The 24,692-nt window shown below is 37.8% G+C and overlaps 1 protein-coding gene across 1 annotated transcript; it reads left to right on the forward strand.

Annotated features, from left to right (window-relative positions):
• The first annotated feature begins 3,468 nt into the window (after window positions 1-3,468).
• LOC117337572 (Bardet-Biedl syndrome 4 protein-like) lies at window positions 3,469-23,790 on the forward strand. The gene is made up of 13 exons (XM_033898613.1): window positions 3,469-3,552; window positions 11,730-11,832; window positions 12,186-12,329; window positions 16,836-16,947; window positions 17,644-17,716; window positions 18,088-18,141; window positions 18,348-18,475; window positions 18,606-18,660; window positions 18,853-19,074; window positions 20,062-20,233; window positions 20,575-20,644; window positions 20,869-21,010; window positions 21,897-23,790. The coding sequence occupies exons 1-13, from the start codon at window positions 3,496-3,498 to the stop codon at window positions 22,428-22,430; spliced, it is 1,866 nt and encodes a 621-aa protein (XP_033754504.1). The 5' UTR covers window positions 3,469-3,495; the 3' UTR covers window positions 22,431-23,790.
• The last annotated feature ends 902 nt before the right edge of the window (window positions 23,791-24,692 follow it).

A 24,692-nucleotide genomic window follows, 5' to 3' on the forward strand; every position in this document is an offset into this window, starting at 1 on the left:
TTAAATTTGATAAAACTCATTCCATTGTCACCGCTGTTCAGTTTGGTATTATAAAGGCCTTTTGACAGTTGATGTTATTCTTGTATTACAATCTTTGATTAGATTAAATTTGATAAAACTCATTCCATTGTCACCGCTGTTCAGTTTGGTATTATAAAGGCCTTTTGACAGTTGATGTTATTCTTGCATTACAATCTTTGATTAAAAAAACTTTAAGAAACCGTCGTAGACTTTATTGTTATTTATTGACTAGAGAAAGCTTTTGACTTTGTTAACCTTTAAAATCTGTGGTACGAAATCTACTGTCAAAAGCAGTCTCGTTTAATCTCTGTATCTAATAGAAACTCTTTGAAGGCTACATTTGTACCTTATATCTATAAGGCTGCCTATTCTACAGAATATTCACTTCAGACCTTATAATACTATGTTTCCCTTTGACCACGAACAAATCCTTGAAAGGTGTGACGAAGCCTTGTCTGAATATATCCCTCTTACATTCCTATAATCTATATAATTCCGTCAGCAATTGAAGATATCCAATCTGAAATCCGACACTGCTTCAAGACATTGTGTTCAGGGTAAGCCTCCTGGTGAATCAGTTAATGGGACGCTCCGAGATCATGTACCTTAACATTACAGGTTTAGACAATTATATAACAAGTTAATTATTCGAATCGAAATCTTTCAAGACACAGAGTTTGGTCCAGTAGTCTTTGTTTCATCCTGGGAAATAGTCAACGTTCAATGCTGAAATGTAATGTTACATGCGTGTGTTATAATTTATCAATACATCACTTTTAAACAAGTTATTATCGTTATAACCGATTTCCTAATTAACTTCCTTACAGAGATCGTAACAGTTTAATAATCAATATTTCTATTCCAGCTGTTCAGACGTGATATTGTATAACCAGTTCCTCTTCACGTTTTAAACACTATACAAACCCTCACTCTCCTACTTTGTATAGAGAAGCACTGTCGTTAGCATGATGGCCAGGATATGACACAAGTCTGCTGTAGTCCACCATCGACTCAATGTCGATATGACCTCAATAAATGTCTCTGACCTTTATTAGAATACGTCGAGGATTAAAACCATTGATAGATTTCTTTGGGTGGTGGGCTTTTATCAAATTTCTTGGGTGTGTGGGTGGGGGGGTGTGGGGGTCCTTTATTAGATTTCTTTGTAGGGGGGTGAACCCTTTATTAGATTTCTTTGTAGGGGGGGGGGGGGGGGGGGGGGTATTAGCGTATGTTGTCCGTACAAGGACAGATTTATCATACACAAATCTCCTAGGACATGCACACGTAATGATCCATATTGATTCAAACAAAACAACGCATTAAATTCAAATTAAGATAGGATTACAAGATCGATTTAAAAACATATATCTAACTAGATTACCTGACAATCAGCGCGCTGTACCATAACGTGTTATAATCGTTTCAATTCTACGTGTATCATTTAATATACCAATAACGGAAACTGTGGATTCTCAAATTTACATCTCTCCCTTCTTCAGCTTAGTAAACTCTGACTGCGAAAAAATTAGCGTATACGCAGTGAAAAAAAGCTCAGTGGATTAATAAGCGCGGGAATCGGTAACATAATTACGACGTCGTCTATTTGTGACGTTACCGGAACGTCAACTAGACGGCGCCATTTTCGGAAATTGTTCAGTTGTTTCTCTTAATTTTGTTAACATTACTGGTGTCTTTAAGAAGATTCACTGGAACTATATTATCTTAGCAACCACGGCTGTCGCAGTTAACAACGTCGCAACACACTCTGAATTATATTTTCTTCGTACTGTATTTAAACGATTTGTTTGATGTAAATATAAGGATTGTACCTCATTTTGACTGCGTATACATTAGAATATTTATATTTCCACTCAATTCAGACTCCATGAACCTACCACACTTAACTCGAGTCATTTTTCAATGAACTATATCAAGTTATGAGTGGGAATACATTTGTTGAGCTTGGACTATATTTTTTTAATTCCTTTTCAAAAGTGATCATATTTATATGAAATAAATTCCTTTAAAACTAATATTTGTTTTAATTCGCTATTAAGTTTGTTCACGAAAGAAATCCTAAAAGTATTAACCATATGTAGACGAAGAGTGATGACGTACATTTTCGGTAAGTTCTGTGGTAGACTTGCACAAGTCCCTATTTGTCAAAGACAAAATATTGTACAAAATATCAAAAAAATATAAATATAAGGATTGAATAAAGTTATGTTGAGGTGTATGGGGGTATAAACCTCAATAGGTCTTGAGACAAATTTATTATGAACTGCTGCTTCGCAGTTCATACAATTTGTCTCAAGACCTATTGAGGTTTATACCCCCATACACCTCAACATAACATTATTCAATCCTAAAATGTCCGCAGTTGGCAACGAACATATCCTATGGAGCGCTTACGCGCTAACCATTCGCTAACTTTTGTTATTGTAAATTTTATTTTTTTGTTCCAGACTGCCTTTCAAAAAATAAAATCCATAAGGTCTGTGACCTAAATAAATAAATTTCTACAGTAAAGACTAAGATAGTAAGTGATGTAGGCCTTTAGAAACTTAGAATATGGTAAATGTAAATCTGAATCTCTAAATCTGTAGGAGTTATAAGACTGTTCAGTAGATAATTGTCTGCACCAGATCCATTAGGTACAATAACTCTAAAATTCGTCGTCGTCAGATGATAACGGCCGTTTAATTTATCAGCAAAAGTCGCGCTCTCTGCTGGACATTTACATCCTAATCCATAAAAGGTTGTAATTCCACAATTATTGTTGATACAATGTAAATCAAACTTGTAAGAGCTCGTGTAATACCCCCAACAGGAGCGATAACAGCCATTCGATCCCTATTTTCAGAGTTGTTAATTTGGGCGAAGAATGTTTCAACTATTAGCATATAACGAGATACATTTCGGATTGTATACCGTAAACGCAGTTCCCAGATAAGAGTTTTTTCATCCTATCGTGTTTTTGCAGTTATTGGTATTTATTTGGATCCGCATTGTTCGGTCAGTATCTTGGTATTAATCTGATAGAAATACCTTTAATACACACCCGTTGTTAATTAATAATATCTGACAAAACAAGACTATAGACATTATAAATAAAAGATAAAAAATGAAAAGGTAGATAGGCCGAGAAAAAATATATTTATTAACAAAGATACAATGTATATATCTTAAAGATATAACGGGTAACAAATATCTAGATCTATCTAAAAGATGGAGAGCAAATAAAGTATACATATTGTTGATTTTGTATCACATTACTTAACATAAACATTTAGTTTATGTGATATGTTTCACACAATGGTTGCTACTTGTTTACTTGTCTTGCTACATACATAAAGTATTGTGTATTGTTCCCATAACGAATTTACAATTAGCAGGGTTATTTCCCCTTGCCTATATTTAAACCAATCAAATTTCGGTCTTTTTCCAAGCATCGACGTTGCTAAATACAACATGGCTGACATCGGCGAAGATGAGAACTTGTCACCGGAGAAAACAACACCGTCTGAGGTATGTGTTGAAATAATTCAAGTTAAACACTTACACTTGCACAGAGTTAGCTATTCCGTGAGCATGATATGTCATTATCATAACTGGTGAGCCGGAAAACTCCCGATATCCAAAATAGGCTATGAACACTGAACAGACCATGCAATGTTTCCATCAAGACTACGAGCATGTCGAGCTGTGATAACTCTGGACGACAAGGCGATATCTGGTATATGGTCGAAGAGGGGGTGTTATCAATTAATGAATAATAAAATGGCTAAACAATGATGATACCAGACAATGATGATACCAGTCGAGGAGGCATGTCTTTTGAAATCATTTTTTTTGTGATTTTATTATCTGTTCCTGTATGGTGCCAAAACAATTAGAGTAAACATTTACTGTACAAAGACATTGCTGTTCTTATGTCATAAATTCTGACACCGATAAACAACATTGATTGGTCGTAAGAGTTGAACAGATTTCTTCTTCCTATATTGTCTCCCTAAACCGGTCCACCTAATGAGTGACCTGTGGGGAATGAGTGTCCTGTGCGAGTTTTTTCACGCCCCGCAATTCGTTAAGTAATATTTTTAAATATTTTTTTCTGTATCATACAGATGAACGTCGAACCCATTACCATGCCAAATTTCACTTTGATTGGACGTGTGCATATTATGCATTTTTTACGACAAAGTTACGGTGCAGCGCACATGCGAGTGTCCTGTGAGGTTTTTTCACGCCCCGCAATTCTTTAAGTGACATTTTCGAATATTTTTTTCTGTATCATACAGATGAACATCTAACTGATTAATTTGCCAAATTTGACTTTGATTGAACGAGTGCATATTATGCTAATGTACCGGCAAAGTTACGATGCATTACACATGTGAGCGTCCTGTGAGGAATGAGTGTCCTGAGAGTTTTTTCACGCCTTGCGATTCATTAATAGACATTTTAAAATTATTTTTTCTCTAGCATACAGATGAACATAGAACATATTAGCACGCAAAATTTGACTATGATTGGACAAGGGCATATAATGCAAATATATGCAAATCTATCGGCGAAGTTACGGTGCACTACACACGCGAGTGTCCTGTGAGGAATGAGTGTCCTGTGAGTGATTTTACACGTCCCGCAATTCGTTAAGTGATATTTTTATTTTTTTTTTCTGTTTCATACAGATGAACATCTAACCCATAACCATGCCAAATTTGACTTCGATTGGACGTGTGCATATGATGCATTTTTTACGACAAAGTTACGGTGCTGATCGATTTGTTCGCACGCCCCATTTACCGATGGTTATACACATGTACCACCTGTGTCCTGTGGCGCCGTGCCAACCTCGGGTACCTTGACGTGTTAGTTATATATCCTTGCCGCAGGCATGGATCACTGTTAATTAAACTGCTGAAACCTTTTTTTCTTAAATGTGCGGGCCGGTTTGTGCTGCTCCTTTTACATGTAATTTACGCACATATGATAACTTAATGCATTGTTTAAGCTACTTGAGTTAGACGTATTAATATAGAATTGAACAATATAACTTATACATAATATATAACCAAATATAATGGTAAACTGTTATTAATACATAGAATTTGTTAATCTCAGTCTGAAAACTTGTAATGTACAATCACAAACAGGTCGACAGGTGATATATTGTCATGTTAATAAAATTTGAGCGTTTTTGTTCACGCCCCGCAATTCATTATCTGATGTTTTAAAATTATGTTTGCTGTATAATAAAGATGGACATCTAATCGATTGATCTGCCCCGCAATTCGTTAAGTGATATTTAAAAAAAAAAAATTCTGTATCATACAGAAAAACATCTAACCGATTAATATGCCAAATTTAACTTAGATGGGACGTGTGCATATTATGCTAATGTACCGCCAAAGTTACGATGTGAGCGTCCTGAGAGGAATGAGTGTCCCGTGAAAATTTTTTCACGCCCCGCAATTCGTTAAGTGATATTTTAAAATATTTTTTTCTGTATCATAGAGATGAACATCTAACCGATTAATATGCCAAATTTAACTTAGATGGGACGTGTGCATATTATGCTAATGTACCGCCAAAGTTACGATGCATTACACATGTGAGCGTCCTGAGAGGAATGAGTGTCCCGTGAGGAATGAGTGTCCTGTGAAAGTTTTTTCACGCCCCGCAATTCGTTAAGTGATATTTTTAAATATTTTTTTCTGTATCATACAGATGAACATCTAACCGATTAATCTGCCAAATTTGACATGGATTGGACGTGTGCATATGATGCATTTTTTACGACAAAGTTACGGTGCAGTGCACATGCGAATGTCCTGTGAGGTTTTTGCACGCCCCGCGATTCGTTAAGTGACATTTTAATATATTTTGTTATGTATCATATAGATGAACATCTAACCGATTAATATGCCAAATTTGACTTTGATTGGACGAGTGTATATTATGCTAATATACTGGCAAAGTTACGATGCATTACACATGTGAGCGTCCTGAGAGGAATGAGTGTCCCGTGAGGAATGAGTGTCCTGTGAGGAATGAGTGTCCTGTGAGAGTTTTTTCACGCCCCGCGATTCATTAAAAGATATTTTAAAATTATTTTGTCTGTACCATATAGATGAACATATAAACTATTAGCATGCAAAATTTGACTCTGATTGGACGAGTGCATAATATGCAAATATACCGGCGAAGTTACGGTGCAATACATATATGTGAGTGTCCTGTGAGGAATGAGTGTCCTGTGAGAGTTTTTGTACGCCCCACAATTCGATAAGTAGTCCTTTTTGTTAACTCCTTCTGTACCATACAGATGAACATCGAAAATTTATTCATTTTCGGTGCAGTGTCCAGTGCGGTTTTTGCACACCCCACAATTCGTACATATACGCGATGTCTATTACTATCAACAAGTACATTTTAGCAAATGCTACGAAAAACAAGTAATAGATTTTAAAATGCATGATATTTGTTTGTTCTGTACTTCCTGCCGCTTGACAAATCGGAGAGCAATGTTACAAAGATATTACAAAAATATTGAATTGGTGACCTTTAGTCTTTATTTTGTCAAATATTGTAATTTTGTATTTGTTTTGGGAAAGGGCGTTGATTAGTTGCAAAAACTTGTGCCAAATCCCCCTGTACTTTTTGTCAATAAAATATATTTGGATAAAATAAATGCTACGACGAATTTACAGTAAGTTTAAGGTGAGTGTCATGTCAGTTTTTTGCACGTTTTGTTGAATTGATAGGCGTGTAATAGATATGAATATTAACTAATAGTATAACTATTTTGAAGTCATCACTGAGTAAAGGGTAAATAGGTTAAGATTTTTGCGCTGCTCTACGAAATAAAGGCCTTAAATTTTAAACGTTAAAAACAACTGTTATTGGTAATGTACGAAAAGCAGTACTGCCGTCAATTATATGTTTAAATGTATTTAAACTTTAAAGTGCGTTAACTATGTAGACAGTGTATTTGCACTTTTACTAAATACGTGTAATTAGAAATTACATTAAAAGTTAAGACTGTGCATTTTCTTGGTGTACATGTTGATCGTGAGCGTTAGTTAAATATTGAAGGATTTTACTTTTCATTATATTTTATTAACCATAATTATTTGTTTACATCGTTCCTTTTTCAAAAGGTAATTAACAGTACAGTGTATATGAATTGATTGGTGATGCCAACTAACTCACTTTATATACATATACATGTATAATTATTATATACGGACTTGGGGAGAAAATACGTATATTGTAGGCGTTATAAAGTTAATTCTTGTAGAATTCTTATAAACGGACTTAGGGAGAAAATACATATATTGTAGGCGTAATAAAGTTAATTCTTGTAGAATCTTATAAACGGACTTAGGGAGAAAATACGTATATTTCGAGCATGATAAAGTTAATTTTTGTATAATTATTATATGCGGACTTGGGGATAAAATACGTATATTTCAGGCGTAATAAAGTTATTTATTGTATAATTCTTATAAACGGACTTAGGGAGAAAATAGGTATATTGTAGGCGTAATAAAGTTAATTCTTGTAGAATTCTTATAAACGGACTTTGGGAGAAAATACGTATATTTCGAGCATGATAAAGTTAATTTTTGTATAATTATTATATACGGCCTTGGGGATAAATACGTATATTTCAGGCGTAATAAAGTTATTTATTGTATAATTCTTATAAACGGACTTAGGGAGAAAATACGTATATTGTAGGCGTAATAAAGTTAATTCTTGTAGAATTCTTATAAACGGACTTGGGGAGAAAATACGTATATTGTAGGCGTAATAAAGTTAATTCTTGTAGAATTCTTATGAACGGACTTTGGGAGAAAATACGTATATTTCGAGCATGATAAAGTTAATTTTTGTATAATTATTATATACGGACTTGGGGATAAAATACGTATATTTCAGGCGTAATAAAGTTATTTATTGTATAATTCTTATAAACGGACTTTGGGAGAAAATACGTATATTTCGAGCATGATAAAGTTATTTTTTGTATAATTATTATATACGGACTTTGGGAGAAAATACGTATATTTCGAGCATGATAAAGTTAATTTTTGTATAATTCTTATAAACGGACTTAGGGAGAAAATACGTATATTGCAGGCGTAATAAAGTTGTTTCTTGTAGAATTCTTATAAACGTACTTTGGGAGAAAATACATAAATGTACGTATATTTCGAGCATGATAAAGTTAATTTTTTGAATAATTATTATATACGGACTTGGGGATAAAATACGTATATTTCAGGCGTAATAAAGTTGTTTCTTGTAGAATTCTTATAAACGTACTTTGGGAGAAAATACATAAATGTACGTATATTTCGAGCATGATAAAGTTAATTTTTTGAATAATTATTATATACGGACTTGGGGATAAAATACGTATATTTCAGGCGTAATAAAGTTATTTATTGTATAATTCTTATAAACGGACTTTGGGAGAAAATAGGTGTATTTGTATTTCTTATATAACGGACATAGTTTTGAAGTTTGAGCAGTTCAATCACCAGTGACCATGCCTGCGGCATGGTACCCGAGGTTGGCACGGCGCCACAGGACACTCACTAGTTAGCCTAGTACACACTGTATTCGAAAGGTAAACAAAATCACGGGGCGTGCGAACACCTCGCGGGACACCCTGCAATGTAACTTTGACGGTGCATTTATATAATATGCACTCGTGCAATCAAGGTCAACTTTTGCATGGTAAAAGGCTCAATGTGCATTTGTATGATACAGAAAAAATAATTCTAAAATATCATTTAATGAGTTGCGGGGCGTGCAAAAACAATCACAGTACTGTACACTCATTCCTCACAGGACACTCGTATGTTTATGGCACCGTAACTTCGTGTTCGCCGGTACATTTGTATAGTATGCACTCGTTATATCACAGTCAAATTTTACATGTTAATAGGTTAGATATTCATCTGTATGATACAGAAAAAATAATTCTAAAATATCATTTAATGAATTGCGGGGCGTGCAAAAACATTCACAGGACACTCATTCCTCACAGGTCACATTCCTCGCAGGACACTCGCAGTTTTATGGCACCGTTACTTCGTCTTCGCCGTTACATTTGCATGTTATGCACCCGTCCAATCAAAGTCAAATTTTGCATGTTATTAGGTTTAATATTCATCTGTATGATACAGAAAAAATAATTTTAAAATATCGTTTAATGAATTGCGGGGCGTGCGAAAACCTCACAGGACACTCGCATGTGCACTGCACCGTAACTATGTCGTTAAAAATGCATAATATGCACACGTCCAATCCAAGTCAAATTTTGCATGTTAATGGGTTCGATGTTCATCTGTTTGATACAGAAAAAAATATTTAAAAATATCACTTAACGAATTGCGGGGCGTGAAAAAACTCTCACAGGACACTCATTCCTCACAGGACACTCATTAGGCACACCCCCCTAAACACAACCTCACTTTAGTTTTGGCCTTTAGTTGATCATGAGAGTTCACTCCTGTGAGGAATGCTTTGTGCCCTGTTACCTGTAACACATGTAAAATGATGCTTCCAGTATCTATTATCAGTATTCAATCAACAAATCTGCACATTACGTCATTCAATTTCCTTTGACAGAAATGTTAAAATCCAAAACGGGCAAGACACGGAGAAATCAGTTCAAACATATATACCGCCATATTTGATACAAGTGCAAAGGTCAATTGCCTTATACTTATCAGGCAATCAAAATTGATGCTAATGAGATTTTCCGCAAGATTTCAACAGATAAACTCGATTCCGAGTTATATACCTCGATGAGCCAGGTGAAACATTATGAAATTGAATAATTACACAAAGTAAGATGTGTTTTCTTCACAAGACTTACAAAAATCATAGTAGCTTCGAATTCATCCATATATGTTCACAGATACCATATTTGGATCTGCATCCTCGTGAGAGTTCTCCGAGAAGCGTCATGGCGGATTACTGAGACAACTCAGTGTGATAACTCAGTGTAGTATAATATAGATGTGACGGTACATTACTAAGAAATGTTTATAATGATACCAAATTTTATTGCACAGTTACACAACATCTGCTATCTGTAGCATTTCGAGGTTCATTGTTTTGCAACATTACCATCATTAAAAGGGAATCGTAGCTCTGAAAACGGCCACCCGTTAGAAATTGTCCGTCCGTCGTCCAGAGCTATGTTATTGCACCTAGATCACCTGTTGTGTGGATAGTCAGAATCATTTGGACTAGGGAGTCAGGATGAAAGATCAGCAAAACTTATTCTACTGTAAAAACTCTTGCAATCTGCGCAGTTTTTTTGTACTGAAATAAAGTTTGAAGTTGGGGGTGCGCAAATTATACAGGTAGAGACGTTTTCAATTCAGCTTTTTCAGCCCCAAAAAGTACCTGTGCAAATTACACTGGTGCGCAAATTACACAAGTTTTTACAGTATGTTTTATATATATATACATGTATGTGTATGATATATGTATATAATAATCAATAATGTCTTTAGCATGGTTTTAGACAATCTTGTGAAACATAATTCATTGATTAATGATTTCACAAAATACATACAGACATGCTCATTCTTGATTTTTTATAAAGCTTTTGAAAAAGTCAGTCACAACCTACTACATAAATTCAACCACCATGACATAAGAGAAAATGTATACACTTGGATAAACAACTTGTTATTGTAGCAGGGGTGGGTTAGGTCCCAGGTGGATGACAAAATAGGACAACTCCAAAAGGTTGTTCTTATTATTTATTCAATCCATTTCGGTTCAGTAACCAAATTCCAGATTCAATTCAAGTTTTGTAACAAATACAAATAAAACATATTTAGATCTCACAAATGCATAACACTTACATTCATAAATACACCCATGCATTCATACATGTATACGTACATACAAACATACATACAAAAACATGCATGGACATACCTGGACAACACACTGTGCATAGTGATTAGATGAATGTGAGGTGCTGGTGCAATTGATGATGATGCTACTTAATAAATGACTAATTACTAAATAAGATAAAATATAACTATATAAATCACCCTGCGACATTATCAAATAGATCACATTTTGTCGTAGTAATACTTGCCTATGTACCAGCAGAATCAGGTGTCCCATCTAGAGATCAGACCTCGGACCAATTAGCTTCTTTTTATACTACATAAATGAAAATTCCATGTGGTTTTCATCTCGGGTACGATTGGTTGCCACCGACACCATTACATACATTACTGTTCCCACTAATCACGATGCTTTTTGTCCTACTGAAGAATTTTGATAGATTACCTGACTAGGAAAAAGTTAAAAGAAGGAATTTCATCCTAGAAAACACCTGTTAATTATGCTTGCTAATTTGCTACCTTCACTGTCACTGCTAATTTGCTACCTTCACCGTCACTGCCTTTAACATAAAGACAAAGCTGCAGTATATACATAGGTTTGTATTCATCAGGTACCATGTTGAGGTACATTTAGGTCATTCAATTGGTAGAAGATATAAACATATTTCATTGTTTCCATTTCAGTATATAGTTAATGTATTACACAAAGATTTGAACCATAATTACTTCATCATCAAGATGGCATCTCAATCTCTAAGCCAAGTGAATAGGCTATATATCATATTTCATCTGTTTAAATCTTTGTAGGAGGAAAACTATGCACCTCCGCCGGAGCTAGATCTAGAACCACAGATTGTGACCAGTATACCTCAAGTTCCTGTGGCACCACCTAAGCCAAAACCACGGAAAGGTAACACAAGTCAAAAGTCATAAATCTATAGTACCTGTGTTATATTGATATTTAGAAAATATATAGAATTTCATGTAGTATATATGATGTTTCTGCTATAACAGAACTGTTTTGGAGTTTTTGACAATGAATGTTGTAAGAAATTTGATGATACAAAAGACATATACTGTATATCGATAACATTTTTTTTCTGGTTACCTGGACTCCACAGAAATCAAATGCCACAATTTCTGAAGTAATGATGATTTATAAAATATGAGTAGTCTGTAATGATTTCTTATGATAAGCCAATAAAAGTATCACATTTTACATTATCAGTACAAATTTACTTACGATAATTAATTTTAATTCAGCACCTGAGTTGCCAATCTTTGAGAGGAGAAATTGGCTGATACACCTTCACTACGTGAGGAAGGAATATGAAAGCTGTAAATCTCTCATTAAGGAGCAGCTGGCAGAGAGTGGGGGCATGTGTGAATATGCTGTGTATGTACAAGGTGAGTAAACTACTGGGGAGAGGACAGAGTGTGTACATGTGTACAAGGTCAGTAGACTACTGGGGAGAGGACAGAGAGTGTGTACAAGGTCAGTAGACTACTGGGGAGAGGACAGAGAGTGTGTACAAGTCAGTAAACTACTGGGGAGAGGACAGAGTGTGTGTACAAGGTCAGTAGACTACTGGGGAGAGGACAGAGTGTGTGTACAAGTCAGTAGACTACTGGGGAGAGGACAGAGAGTGTGTACAAGGTCAGTAGACTACTGGGGAGAGGACAGAGAGTGTGTACAAGTCAGTAAACTACTGGGGAGAGGACAGAGAGTGTGTACAAGGTCAGTAGACTACTGGGGAGAGGACAGAGTGTGTGTACAAGGTCAGTAGACTACTGGGGAGAGGACAAAGTGTGTGTACAAGTCAGTAGACTACTGGGGAGAGGACAGAGAGTGTGTACAAGGTCAGTATACTACTGGGGAGAGGGCAGAGAGTGTGTACAAGGTCAGTATACTACTGTGGAGAGGACAGAGTGTTTGTACAAGGTCAGTAGACTACTGGGGAGAGGACAGAGTGTGTGTACAAGGTCAGTAGACTACTGGGGAGAGGACAGAGAGTGTGTACAAGGTCAGTAGACTACTGGGGAGAGGACAGAGTGTGTGTACAAGGTCAGTAGACTACTGAGGAGAGGACAGAGTGTGTGTACAAGGTTGGTAGACTACTGGGGAGAGGACAGAGTGTGTGTACAAGGTCAGTAGACTACTGGGGAGAGGACAGATTGTGTGTACAAGGTCAGTAGACTACTGGGGAGAGGACAGAGAGTGTGTACAAGGTCAGTAGACTACTGGGGAGAGGACAGAGTGTATGTACAAGGTCAGTAGACTACTGGGGAGAGGGCAGAGTGTGTGTACAAGGTCAGTAGACTACTGGGGAGAGGACAGAGAGTGTGTACAAGGTCAGTAGACTACTGGGGAGAGGACAGAGTGTGTGTACAAGGTCAGTAGACTACTGGGGAGAGGACAGAGAGTGTGTACAAGGTCAGTAGACTACTGGGGAGAGGACAGAGGGTGTGTACAAGGTCAGTAGACTACTGGGGAAAGGACAGAGAGTGTGTACAAGGTCAGTAGACTACTGGGGAGAGGACAGAGAGTGTGTACAAGGTCAGTAAACTACTGGGGAGAGGACAGAGTGTGTGTACAAGGTCAGTAGACTACTGGGGAGAGGACAGAGTGTGTGTACAAGGTCAGTAGACTACTGGTGAGAGGACAGAGTGTGTGTACAAGGTCAGTAGACTACTGGGGAGAGGACAGAGTGTGTACAAGGTCGGTAGACTACTGGGGAGAGGACAGAGTGTGTGTACAAGGTCAGTAGACTACTGGGGAGAGGACAGAGTGTGTGTACAAGGTCAGTAGACTACTGGGGAGAGGACAGAGAGTGTGTACAAGGTCAGTAGACTACTGGGGAGAGGACAGAGAGTGTGTACAAGGTCAGTAGACTACTGGGGAAAGGACAGAGAGTGTGTACAAGGTCAGTAGACTACTGGGGAGAGGACATAGAGTGTGTACAAGGTCAGTAGACTACTGGGGAGAGGACAGAGAGTGTGTACAAGGTCAGTAGACTACTGGGGAGAGGACAGAGTGTGTGTACAAGGTCAGTAGACTACAGGGGAGAGGGTGTGTGTACAAGGTCAGTAGACTACTGGGGAGAGGACAGAGTGTGTGTACAAGGTCAGTAGACTACAGGGGAGAGGACAGAGTGTGTATACAAGGTCAGTAGACTACTGGGGAGAGGACAGATTGTATGTACAAGGTCATGTAGACTACTGGGGAGAGGACAGAGTGTGTGTACAAGGTCAGTAGACTACAGGGGAGAGGACAGAGTGTGTATACAAGGTCAGTAGACTACTGGGGAGAGGACAGAGTGTGTGTACAAGGTCAGTAGACTACTGGGGAGAGGACAGAGTGTGTGTACAAGGTCAGTCGACTACTGGGGAGAGGACAGAGAGTGTGTACAAGGTCAGTAGACTACTGGGGAGAGGACAGAGTGTATGTACAAGGTCAGTAGACTACTGGGGAGAGGACAGAGTGTATGTACAAGGTCAGTAGACTACTGGGGAGAGGGCAGAGTGTGTGTACAAGGTCAGTAGACTACTGGGGAGAGGACAGAGAGTGTGTACAAGGTCAGTAGACTACTGGGGAGAGGACAGAGTGTGTGTACAAGGTCAGTAGACTACTGGGGAGAGGACAGAGAGTGTGTACAAGGTCAGTAGACTACTGGGGAGAGGACAGAGTGTGTGTACAAGGTCAGTAGACTACTGGGGAGAGGACAGAGTGTGTGTACAAGGTCAGTAGACTACTGGGGAGAGGACAGAGTGTATGTACAAGGTCAGTAGACTACTGGGGAGAGGACAGAGTGTATGTACAAGGTCAGTAAACTACTGGGGAGAGGACAGAGTGTGTGTACAAGGTCAGTAGACTACTGGGGAGAGGACAGAGTGTGTGTACAAGGTCAGTAAACTACTGGGGAGAGGACAGAGTGTGTGTACAAGGTCAGTAGACTACTGGGGAGTGGACAGAGAGTGTGTACAAGGTCAGTAGACTACTGGGGAGAGGACAGAGTGTGTGTACAAGGTCAGTCGACTACTGGGGAGAGGACAGAGTGTATGTACAAGGTCAGTCGACTACTGGGGAGAGGACAGAGTGTGTGTACAAGGTCAGTAGACTACTGGGGAGAGGACAGAGTGTGTGTACAAGGTCAGTAGACTACTGGGGAGAGGACGTAGAGTGTGTACAAGGTCAGTAGACTACTGGGGAGAGGACAGAGTGTGTGTACAAGGTCAGTAGACTACTGGGGAGAGGACAGAGTGTATGTACAAGGTCAGTCGACTACTGGGGAGAGGACAGAGTGTGTGTACAAGGTCAGTAGACTACTGGGGAGAGGACAGAGTGTGTGTACAAGGTCAGTAGACTACTGGGGAGAGGACAGAGAGTGTGTACAAGGTCAGTAGACTACTGGGGAGAGGACAGAGTGTGTGTACAAGGTCAGTAGACTACTGGGGAGAGGACAGAGTGTGTGTACAAGGTCAGTAGACTACTGGGGAGAGGACAGAGTGTGTGTACAAGGTCAGTAGACTACTGGGGAGAGGACAGAGTGTGTGTACAAGGTCAGTAGACTACTGGGGAGAGGACAGAGAGTGTGTACAAGGTCAGTAGACTACTGGGGAAAGGACAGAGAGTGTGTACAAGGTCAGTAGACTACTGGGGAGAGGACAGAGAGTGTGTACAAGGTCAGTAGACTACTGGGGAGAGGACAGAGAGTGTGTACAAGGTCAGTAGACTACAGGGGAGAGGACAGAGTGTGTGTACAAGGTCAGTAGACTACTGGGGAGAGGACAGAGAGTGTGTACAAGGTCAGTAGACTACTGGGGAGAGGACAGAGAGTGTGTACAAGGTCAGTAGACTACTGGGGAGAGGACAGAGTGTGTGTACAAGGTCAGTAGACTACTGGGGAGAGGACAGAGAGTGTGTACAAGGTCAGTAGACTACTGGGGAGAGGACAGAGTGTGTGTACAAGGACAGTAGACTACTGGGGAGAGGACAGAGAGTGTGTACAAGGTCAGTAGACTACTGGGGAGAGGACAGAGAGTGTGTACAAGGTCAGTAGACTACTGGGGAGAGGACAGAGTGTGTGTACAAGGTCAGTAGACTACTGGGGAGAGGACAGAGTGTGTGTACAAGGTCAGTAGACTACTGGGGAGAGGACAGAGTGTATGTACAAGGTCAGTAGACTACTGGGGAGAGGACAGAGTGTGTGTACAAGGTCGGTAGACTACTGGGGAGAGGACAGAGAGTGTGTACAAGGTCAGTAGACTACAGTCTGGGGAAAGGGCGTCAGTCTGAAGAATCACTAAAACCTGCAGACAACAAAGAAAACAAAATCACAGTATTACAGACATGGCTGAATGAATGAATTTCTCACAGAGCAGCAGTCTAATAAGACCAGGGTCCAAGGACCAGTCTTTACAAACAATGAGAAATCAGTTACATTGGGTCGTTTACTTTTGGTTGAGTTAATTGGTTTACATGTACTTTTGGTTGAGTTAATTGGTTTACATGTACTTTTGGTTGAGTTAATTGGTTTACATATACTTTTGGTTGAGTTAATTGGTTTACATGTACTTTTGGTTGAGTTAATTGGTTTACATGTACTTTTGGCTGAGTTAATTGGTTTACATGTACTTTTGGCTGAGTTAATTGGTTTACATGTACTTTTGGTTGAGTTAATTGGTTTACATGTAAGTTTTGGTTGAGTTAATTGGTTTACATGTACTTTTGGTTGAGTTAATTGGTTTACATGTAAGTTTTGGTTGAGTTAATTGGTTTACATGTACTTTTGGCTGAGTTAATTGGTTTACATGTACTTTTGGCTGAGTTAATTGGTTTACATGTACTTTTGGTTGAGTTAATTGGTTTACATGTACTTTTGGTTGAGTTAATTGGTTTACATGTACTTTCAGCCCTTATCCTGAGACAAGAGGGTAAAATTCAAGAGTCCCTTGAGATGTTTCAGACATGTACACTGTTGAATCCAACGAGTGCTGATAACTTAAAACAAGCAGCGAGATCACTGTAAGTTATTAAATGTCACATTAAAGTGAATTATTAAGCTACCTAAAAATAATTAACATATCTTATTTTTATACAGATAATTACCATATATAACCTTTCGTATTCCCAAGGGGTCAACACATAATGTTTGACGTAAGGTCAGGGGTTATTACAGGAAATAAAATTGCATGTGGGAATTTAACTGAACATTCAACATCATCAATATGGGTGGACTGAAAACAGAATTTTTTTGTATATGCTTAGTTATAAGTTATTAAGTGCAAGACATAAGTCATTGGTATGAAAGCAGTTTAAAAATTCTTCTGATTGCATGATGATGCTGGTAGTTTAAACAGGATTTTTTTTGGTGACACAATGGTAACACTCTTGCCTTTCACCTAGGTGGCCAGGATTTGATTACAAAATCGGATGACAAATGGTATAGGGTCAACTGACCGATCATGTGGGTTTAATTTTTCTCTAGGTATTCTAACCTGGATTGGAATGGTTTAAGGCACATACATAGTTAGGTGATATGTATATGAAAAACATCAATTTTATTTGGTTCAAATTAAGTTATTAGTTCAAGATGTAGATATGTACAACATATTACAAAACTATCCATTAAGTTGTGAAGCATTGAATCATGTACAACATATTACAAACTATTCATTAAGTTGTGAAGCATTGAATCAAGAGTATATGTTGATATACCAGGTTCCTCCTAGCCAGACACAAGGCAGCCATCGAGGTATATAATGAGACGGCCAAGATATCACAGAAAGACTGGGTGAGTCCCTTACATATATCCTCATCACAGGGCTAGTTAGGTACAGGAACACAACACTAGGGAAAGTACTGCCATGTAGCATATATCTTCATCACAGGGCTAGTTAGGTACAGAAATACAATACTAGGGAAAGTACTGCCATGTAGTGGCCAGACTTCTACGTATCTGACAAATTAAAGACACCATAAATTATAACTTGAACATAAGTTCTTCACTACAATAGAGCTGCATATGTATTTCGATATTCCCTATCCTGCATGGGGCTTGCATTTAATCATTCAAATTACATTAACTCTGTAATACATCTTGTTAACTATAAATCATGGCTAGTTATATATGTTTTTATGTCCTGTTTTTATCTTATCTTCCAGGAAATATCCCATAACCAAGGTGTATGTTATATGTACCTCCGGGATTATGCCAAGGTGAGGTATATGTCTAGTAGACATATTAAAGATAAGTATTAAAATGTATATTTAACATTAAAAACCAAACATTTATCCAATATAGCCTAAGCTTATTTCAATCAATTTATTTATTAAAGTGTCATATATCACAATTACATTGTACAAATATATAGTTACAAAGTATTAAAAATTAGTCTATGTTTTAATTCACTTGTATATTTCAGGCAAAAGAATGTTTGACACAAGCACTTGCTTTTAAACGCCATGAGATTTCTTATGTGATGCTTGGGAAGATCCACCTGATGGAAGGGGATATCAATGCTGCCATTGAGATCTACAAACAAGCTGTAGAGTAAGATAAACCCATCAACATCATAAGTGTGTTCATCAATATAATGAAATAACCTCTGAAGTATCATACTTTTTAATTTTAAGGTTTTCTTATCTGTCAGAGTTTATAACACTTATACATTTTTTTGTAGATATTCCCCAGAAAACCCAGACATGCTCACCACACTCGGACTGCTGTATATGCAGGTAATTCGTTTTGGTATTTTGAAGTGCACATTCTAACAGATTCTTTTGTAATTGTACATTTATTTTTCATTTCCAGACTGCCTTTCAAAAAGTACAGTCCATAAGGTCTTTGACCTAAAAAATTAAATTTCTACAGTAATCTGAATCTCTAAATCTGTAGTAGTCTGAGAGACTGTTGTCTGTCTTCACTAGATTGGACAGTACCAGAAGGCCTTTGAGAACCTTGGCAATGCCATGACGTATGATGCCACCCATGTCAAGGCAATTATGGCTGCAGGAAGTATGATGCAGACACATGGTGACTTTGATGTGGCCCTCAACAAATATCGCATCGCAGCCGTGAAAACCCCGGAAAGTCCAACACTCTGGAACAACATTGGAATGAGTTTCTTTGGCAAGAAGAAATTTGTGGCTGTAAGTGTTCAAACTGTTCTCATTAAGTCAGAAATTAATAAGGGATATACAAATGGGTTCCTTCCGTCCATCGTTCCGCCCTCCGGATTCACTTTCCACACAATATCTTTTTAAGGAGGGATCTGCTTTTGATGAAACTTGCTTGTTAGATTTGTTACGTAAATCCCTCGCTCATCTTTGATTTATCATCATATTCCATGTATATTTAATGAGGTTTCTGTGACCTAATTGGCTGATTGCTTTCTGCACAGTATCTTTCGACAGAATGATAAGATTTTGATGAAACTAGCTTGGTAGAAGCATTACCCAAGTCCCTAGCCCATGTTTAATTATTGCATGCAGCATGTAATGATTCTAAATGCTATGTCGTCGCATGTTTCATGATTTTATGCATGTTAAAATGTTGCCGACTTTAATTTCATGGGGGGGGGGTCTTAAATCTTGACGACTATATCCTTGTTTATATTTAAAACTGATCTTTTGTTGATATACCATATAACCATATTTTACCAACACCAGAATTGTATGTGGTTTTGATTTTAACACCAGAATTGTATGTTGTTTTGTATGTTGACCCGATGATTGTTTTTTTTTGCAATACCTTTCATAGCTTCACCTAATTCAACACCGTTTGGTTAAATGCCACTAACTGGAACTACTAAGACATATAATTATTGACGTTAGTTGGACAAATAAATAGGATTAATAGATACCATGTACCAATCAGTACCTAGTCCACAAAACTTGTTCACAAAATATAGCTGTCAGTTGACATGGTCACTGAGGTCAAGGTCAGTTGGTTTGTATTCAATGAATTTTAGTGCTGACTATTGATATTAGTTCAGCTTTGTAGTAATTATGGAGTGACATGACTTTGATAAGATTGATATATTGGAATCTATTACTGATATCCAGTGATGTTTATGAACATTAATGCACTACAATGGTACAACTTTCAACACAAACCGTTATGTCCCTCACTTTCAGGCCATCAGCTGCCTTAAGAGAGCTAATTATCTGGCACCATTTGACTGGAAGATCCTTTTCAACCTGGGCCTTGTTCACCTGACCATGCAGCAGTATGCTTCAGCGTTCCACTTCCTCAGTGCAGCCATCAACCTCCGACCAAAGATGGCACAACTCTTCATGCTCTTAGCAGGTAAACATCACCTTAATGAACTTTAATGTGTGGTGTCCAATTATTGATTTATAGCCCCTTTTAACCATCTGTGGCTTTGTCTGTGACATGTTTAATTACTTTACCATGAATACCCACTCTTGGTACAGCTTGATTTTACATACTGAAAGCTGCGTTAATACACAGTTACTCTTTCATGAGTTTAAATTTTCAACCAAATGTTATAATTTTCAGCCTCAAGATGTAATGGATAGTTTTGTAGTGTAAATACTCCATGCATTAATCTAACTGACCCTATGTCAGATAATAGGAGATTTCATTTCCATTGTTTAATTCAATGATGTGTATTGTTCTGTTACTAGTGGCCCTGACACATCTTGAGGACCCAGACAATGCCAGACAGGCATACGAACAGGCGCTTACACTGGACCAGTAAGATATTATTCATAACAGTGTAATGTTAAAACAGTTGAAATTTGTTATAAAATGAAGAATAGTTAATACATCTAACAGATGAGTTCTCTTCTCGTTATACCCATACCTAAAACATATTTTGAATCTCTATAAAACAGTATTGTAAATTTTTGTACTTCTAATCCCATATTTAAAAAAATGCCTTTGTACATTTTCTTTCCGGTATCTTTTTTTGTGTACAGGAAAGATCCAGGGATTTCATTGAACTTTGCTCTCTACATGTACAACAATGGACAGAAAAGGGAAGCTGCCAAACAATTTAAGGACTTTGAGATGAAGATGAAAGTTTTGAAGGCTACGAACCCTAATGGGGGTGATCCAGAGGTATGGAGTGTAAACTTTCCTGATCCTTAGTGGTAACATAAGCCCGGCATCTGGTCAGGATCTCCTGTAATAATGACAATAAGATTTATGAAGTGTAAACCAACCTGATCCTTACTGGTAACATAAGCCCGGCATCTGGTCAGGATCTCCTGTAATAACGACAATAAGATGTATGGCGTGTAAACCGTCCTGATCCTTACTGGTAACATAAGCCCGGCATCTGGTCAGGATCTCCTGTAATAACGACAATAAGATGTATGGCGTGTAAACCAACCTGATCCTTACTGGTAACATAAGCTCAGAGTCTGGTCAGAATATCCTGTAATAACGACAATAAGATGTATGAAATACATTGTACATAAAACTTGTCCTTGTTTTCAGTTACAAAGTACATAATAAAGTAATCGCCCCTTTGTCTGAGTTATAATCGCCTTTTGTCCTAGTTGTAATCACCCCTTTGTCCTAGTTGTAATCACCCCTTTGTTCTAGTTGTAATCAACCCTTTGTCCTAGTTGTAATCACCCCTTTGTCCTAGTTGTAATCGTCCCTTTGTCCTAGTTGTAATCACCCCTTTGTCCTAGTTGTAATCAACCCTTTGTCCTAGTTGTAATCGTCCCTTTGTCCTAGTTGTAATCACCCCTTTGTCCTAGTTGTAATCAACCCTTTGTCCTAGTTGTAATCACCCCTTTGTCCTAGTTGTAATCAATCCTTTGTCCTAGTTGTAATCACCCCTTTGTCCTAGTTGTAATCACCCCTTTGTCCTAGTTGTAATTTCACATTTGTCCTTGCTGAAAAAGACAATAAACCAGTGTTGGAGACAAAAAAATGTCTTGAGACAATCATTATAGAGGAGATTGTTAAGATGAACTATATTTGTTTTCATCAGATCCAAGATGTTGCAAGCAAGTTGGCTGCTGCCCTGCAGGTTGGGGATAGTATGCTTTGGAAACAGCAAAGTCAGCCATCTGCACCGGTATCAGATCAGAATGCCAACACAGTGCAATCAAAGACATCAAGCAGCCTTGATGAGACACAGGTTAAGAAGCCGTTTGGGTCGACCCTAGACTCTGGTCCCCTACCCCCACCACCAAGTGACCCAGAAGGGGACATCACAGGAGGTAGAGGTGCCCCTACACCAATTATCCCACCCTATAATCCATATGAGGACGACCGTACTGGCAGTCGTTTGGAGAGTGAACCAACATTTCACCCTCCACCCAAGACTGACTCTCTTCCTCCAATCACTGGAGGAGCGGGTTTAAAATCAGGAGCCTTACCACCTCTTGGCTTTCCCATTGCTGCCAGTCGTACAGAACCTCCAGATCTGGACAACCTTCCCAACCCACCATCAGACGACTTACCATCATACGCGGAGGTTATGAAGGACGCAAAGACACCAGAGATGGAACCAGCAACGTAGCTGTCAGATTATGACCTACAAAAAGTAGTAGTTCAAACCTCAAACATTGAATAGTATTATAATTTTGTCTGTGGCTGTAATTGTCTGCCGTCCCTGTATCAGTGAGTAGTTACCAGTTGTACGACTAAATTATCATTTGCCGTCTCCTATTTATATATATAGTTTTGATTCATGTGCGTTGTTTCATGTTTGTTAATTGAAGATACCAATTCACTTATTGCACAATTTGTAGTTGTAGATCAAATACTTTATTTAACTGGTGTTTACTGTAGTGCTCAATCAAAATATTCACCAAACTCTGAAAATCTGAAAAGGAGTGTTGCTATACTGACTTTGTGTTGTTATAGCAGTGCTGTAATACTGAGGTCATGGTGTTATAGCAGTGCTGCCATATTGACTTTGTGTTGTTATAGCAGTGCTGTAATACTGACTTTGCGTTGTTATAGCAGTGCTGTAATACTGATGTTGTGCTGTTATAGCAGTGCTGTAATACTGATGTTGTGCTGTTATAGCAGCCATACTAATTTTGTGCATTCTGACTTTGTGGTGTAATATTGAGGTTAGGAAATCAAATTTTGAAATTATAATGTTATTCAGAAAAAAAAATCACTCATTTTTTGTTTTCTGGAGTACAGAAAACTGTATATATTTCAAAACTTGTTTCTTAACAGTTGTTGGAAAAGCCAACCACAAATAAAGTTGATGTAGGTGCATTCATGTTGCTCATATAAAAGTACTTTAAGTGAAGCTACACTAAATGACTGTCCTTTGTATACCAGTATATTGTATTTCAGTGCTCCAAGTCCGTCCAGTATCCAGCACATGTACATTGAATGTTGTATACTTCTCTTATTTACACTTGTCAATGTGGGTTAGTGTGAAAGTGGTTTTATCCCAGTCCTGGGTTGTAAGGCTGACCGGGTGGTGAGACTGACCAGGTCGTGAAGCTGACCAATGGTTAGGACAGTTCTAAATACATAGTGTCTTTTTACATTGATTGTAATGTGGAAGGAGTACATTCTCTATGTATATTTTACAAATTACATATCCAAACATATTTCTGTCAGTGTCAAAAGACCCTTTGTACAGTGTGTATGTGAATTCAAAGGTTAAATGATCAGTAGATAGACCGGAGAGATTTTGCAGTTGACAAAATTCCCCAAATCAGTTAACAGGAGTTTAAGATCAACAATGTGGTTCTGTACTTTGTTAATGATAGAGTGATATGAGTTATTTAATTTAATTACATGTTTCATATTAAAATCTCTCTTGAGATTAAGAGAAAGTGAATGTACCAGTGTTAAAATTTGAAATAGTATATACTTTGTTGCACTATTAAATTATGATCACCTGCCTTGAATTAGAGTTGTGTTGTTATTACTGTATCCTGCCTGGGAGAATATCATATTTATCTGGCAGTAAGCCCATATCTGGTCATTTTCAACCATGTTTAGTATTGAATGCTACTTCACTCTCCTGTCCACCCCTAATCACTTGTACCAGCACACTATATGTAATAAATGCAGTACATATTTCAATGTACATTTGTATAGTCATATACTTGTATTACAATGTAGTCCATGGTATAATACAGCTATATTTCCTGACTGGCTTTCCATTTTCAAACCATGTTTTGGTCATACTTGTTAACTCATTCGGTAATGGGGTTGTTTTTTTTCAGATAAGTGACTGGGGTATAAAGTTGAAGTTTGAAGTTAAAACTGTGTTTTGTATTATTTCTAATTTCTTTCTCATTTTCAACTTAAGCCAAATCCAGACTAAACTTTTTCAGTGTAGAATAAATTTAATTATATTGAGTACTTCAAATTTCAGGTTCTTGGTAAGTACACAGGATATACAAAATGTATCTATCATGAAAAGACACTATGTTGTATACCATAATTAGTCAATTCTGTGACCTCTAATTAATTGACCTTTATCTTGGACCTGACGTAAAGTGTTTATGCTTCCAAAACTTTATCTAGTCTTGATAAAAATAAAAGAGTGCACCCCACAAGTTGACCGACAAAACACTTCACCCCACTAGTCGACCGACAAAACACTTCACCCCACTAGTCGACCGACAGAACACTTCACCCCACTAGTCGACCTTGGCTGTTCGTCCGTCCTTTAGTCGTCCGTCAACATTGCTTTACATCTCTACTAGTCATAAAGTTATGAATGTATTTGAACCTAATTTAATCAGAAACATGCTTGGTTGAAGGGGAGCATATTTTGCATAAATGGTGAATCTGACCGCCA

The sequence above is a fragment of the Pecten maximus genome, chromosome 11, assembly GCF_902652985.1.
Source record: "Pecten maximus chromosome 11, xPecMax1.1, whole genome shotgun sequence".
NCBI lineage: Eukaryota > Metazoa > Mollusca > Bivalvia > Pectinida > Pectinidae > Pecten > Pecten maximus.

What these genes read in the sequence shown, in the direction of transcription:
- LOC117337572 (XM_033898613.1), top strand. Translation starts at nt 3,496, where the DNA reads ATGGCTGACATCGGCGAAGATGAGAACTTGTCACCGGAGAAAACAACA. An exon ending in ATATGCTGTGTATGTACAAG is followed by an intron (nt 12,330 to 16,835) that starts GTGAGTAAACTA and finishes ATGTACTTTCAG; the next exon opens with CCCTTATCCTGAGACAAGAG. An exon ending in TCGGACTGCTGTATATGCAG is followed by an intron (nt 18,661 to 18,852) that starts GTAATTCGTTTT and finishes TGTCTTCACTAG; the next exon opens with ATTGGACAGTACCAGAAGGC.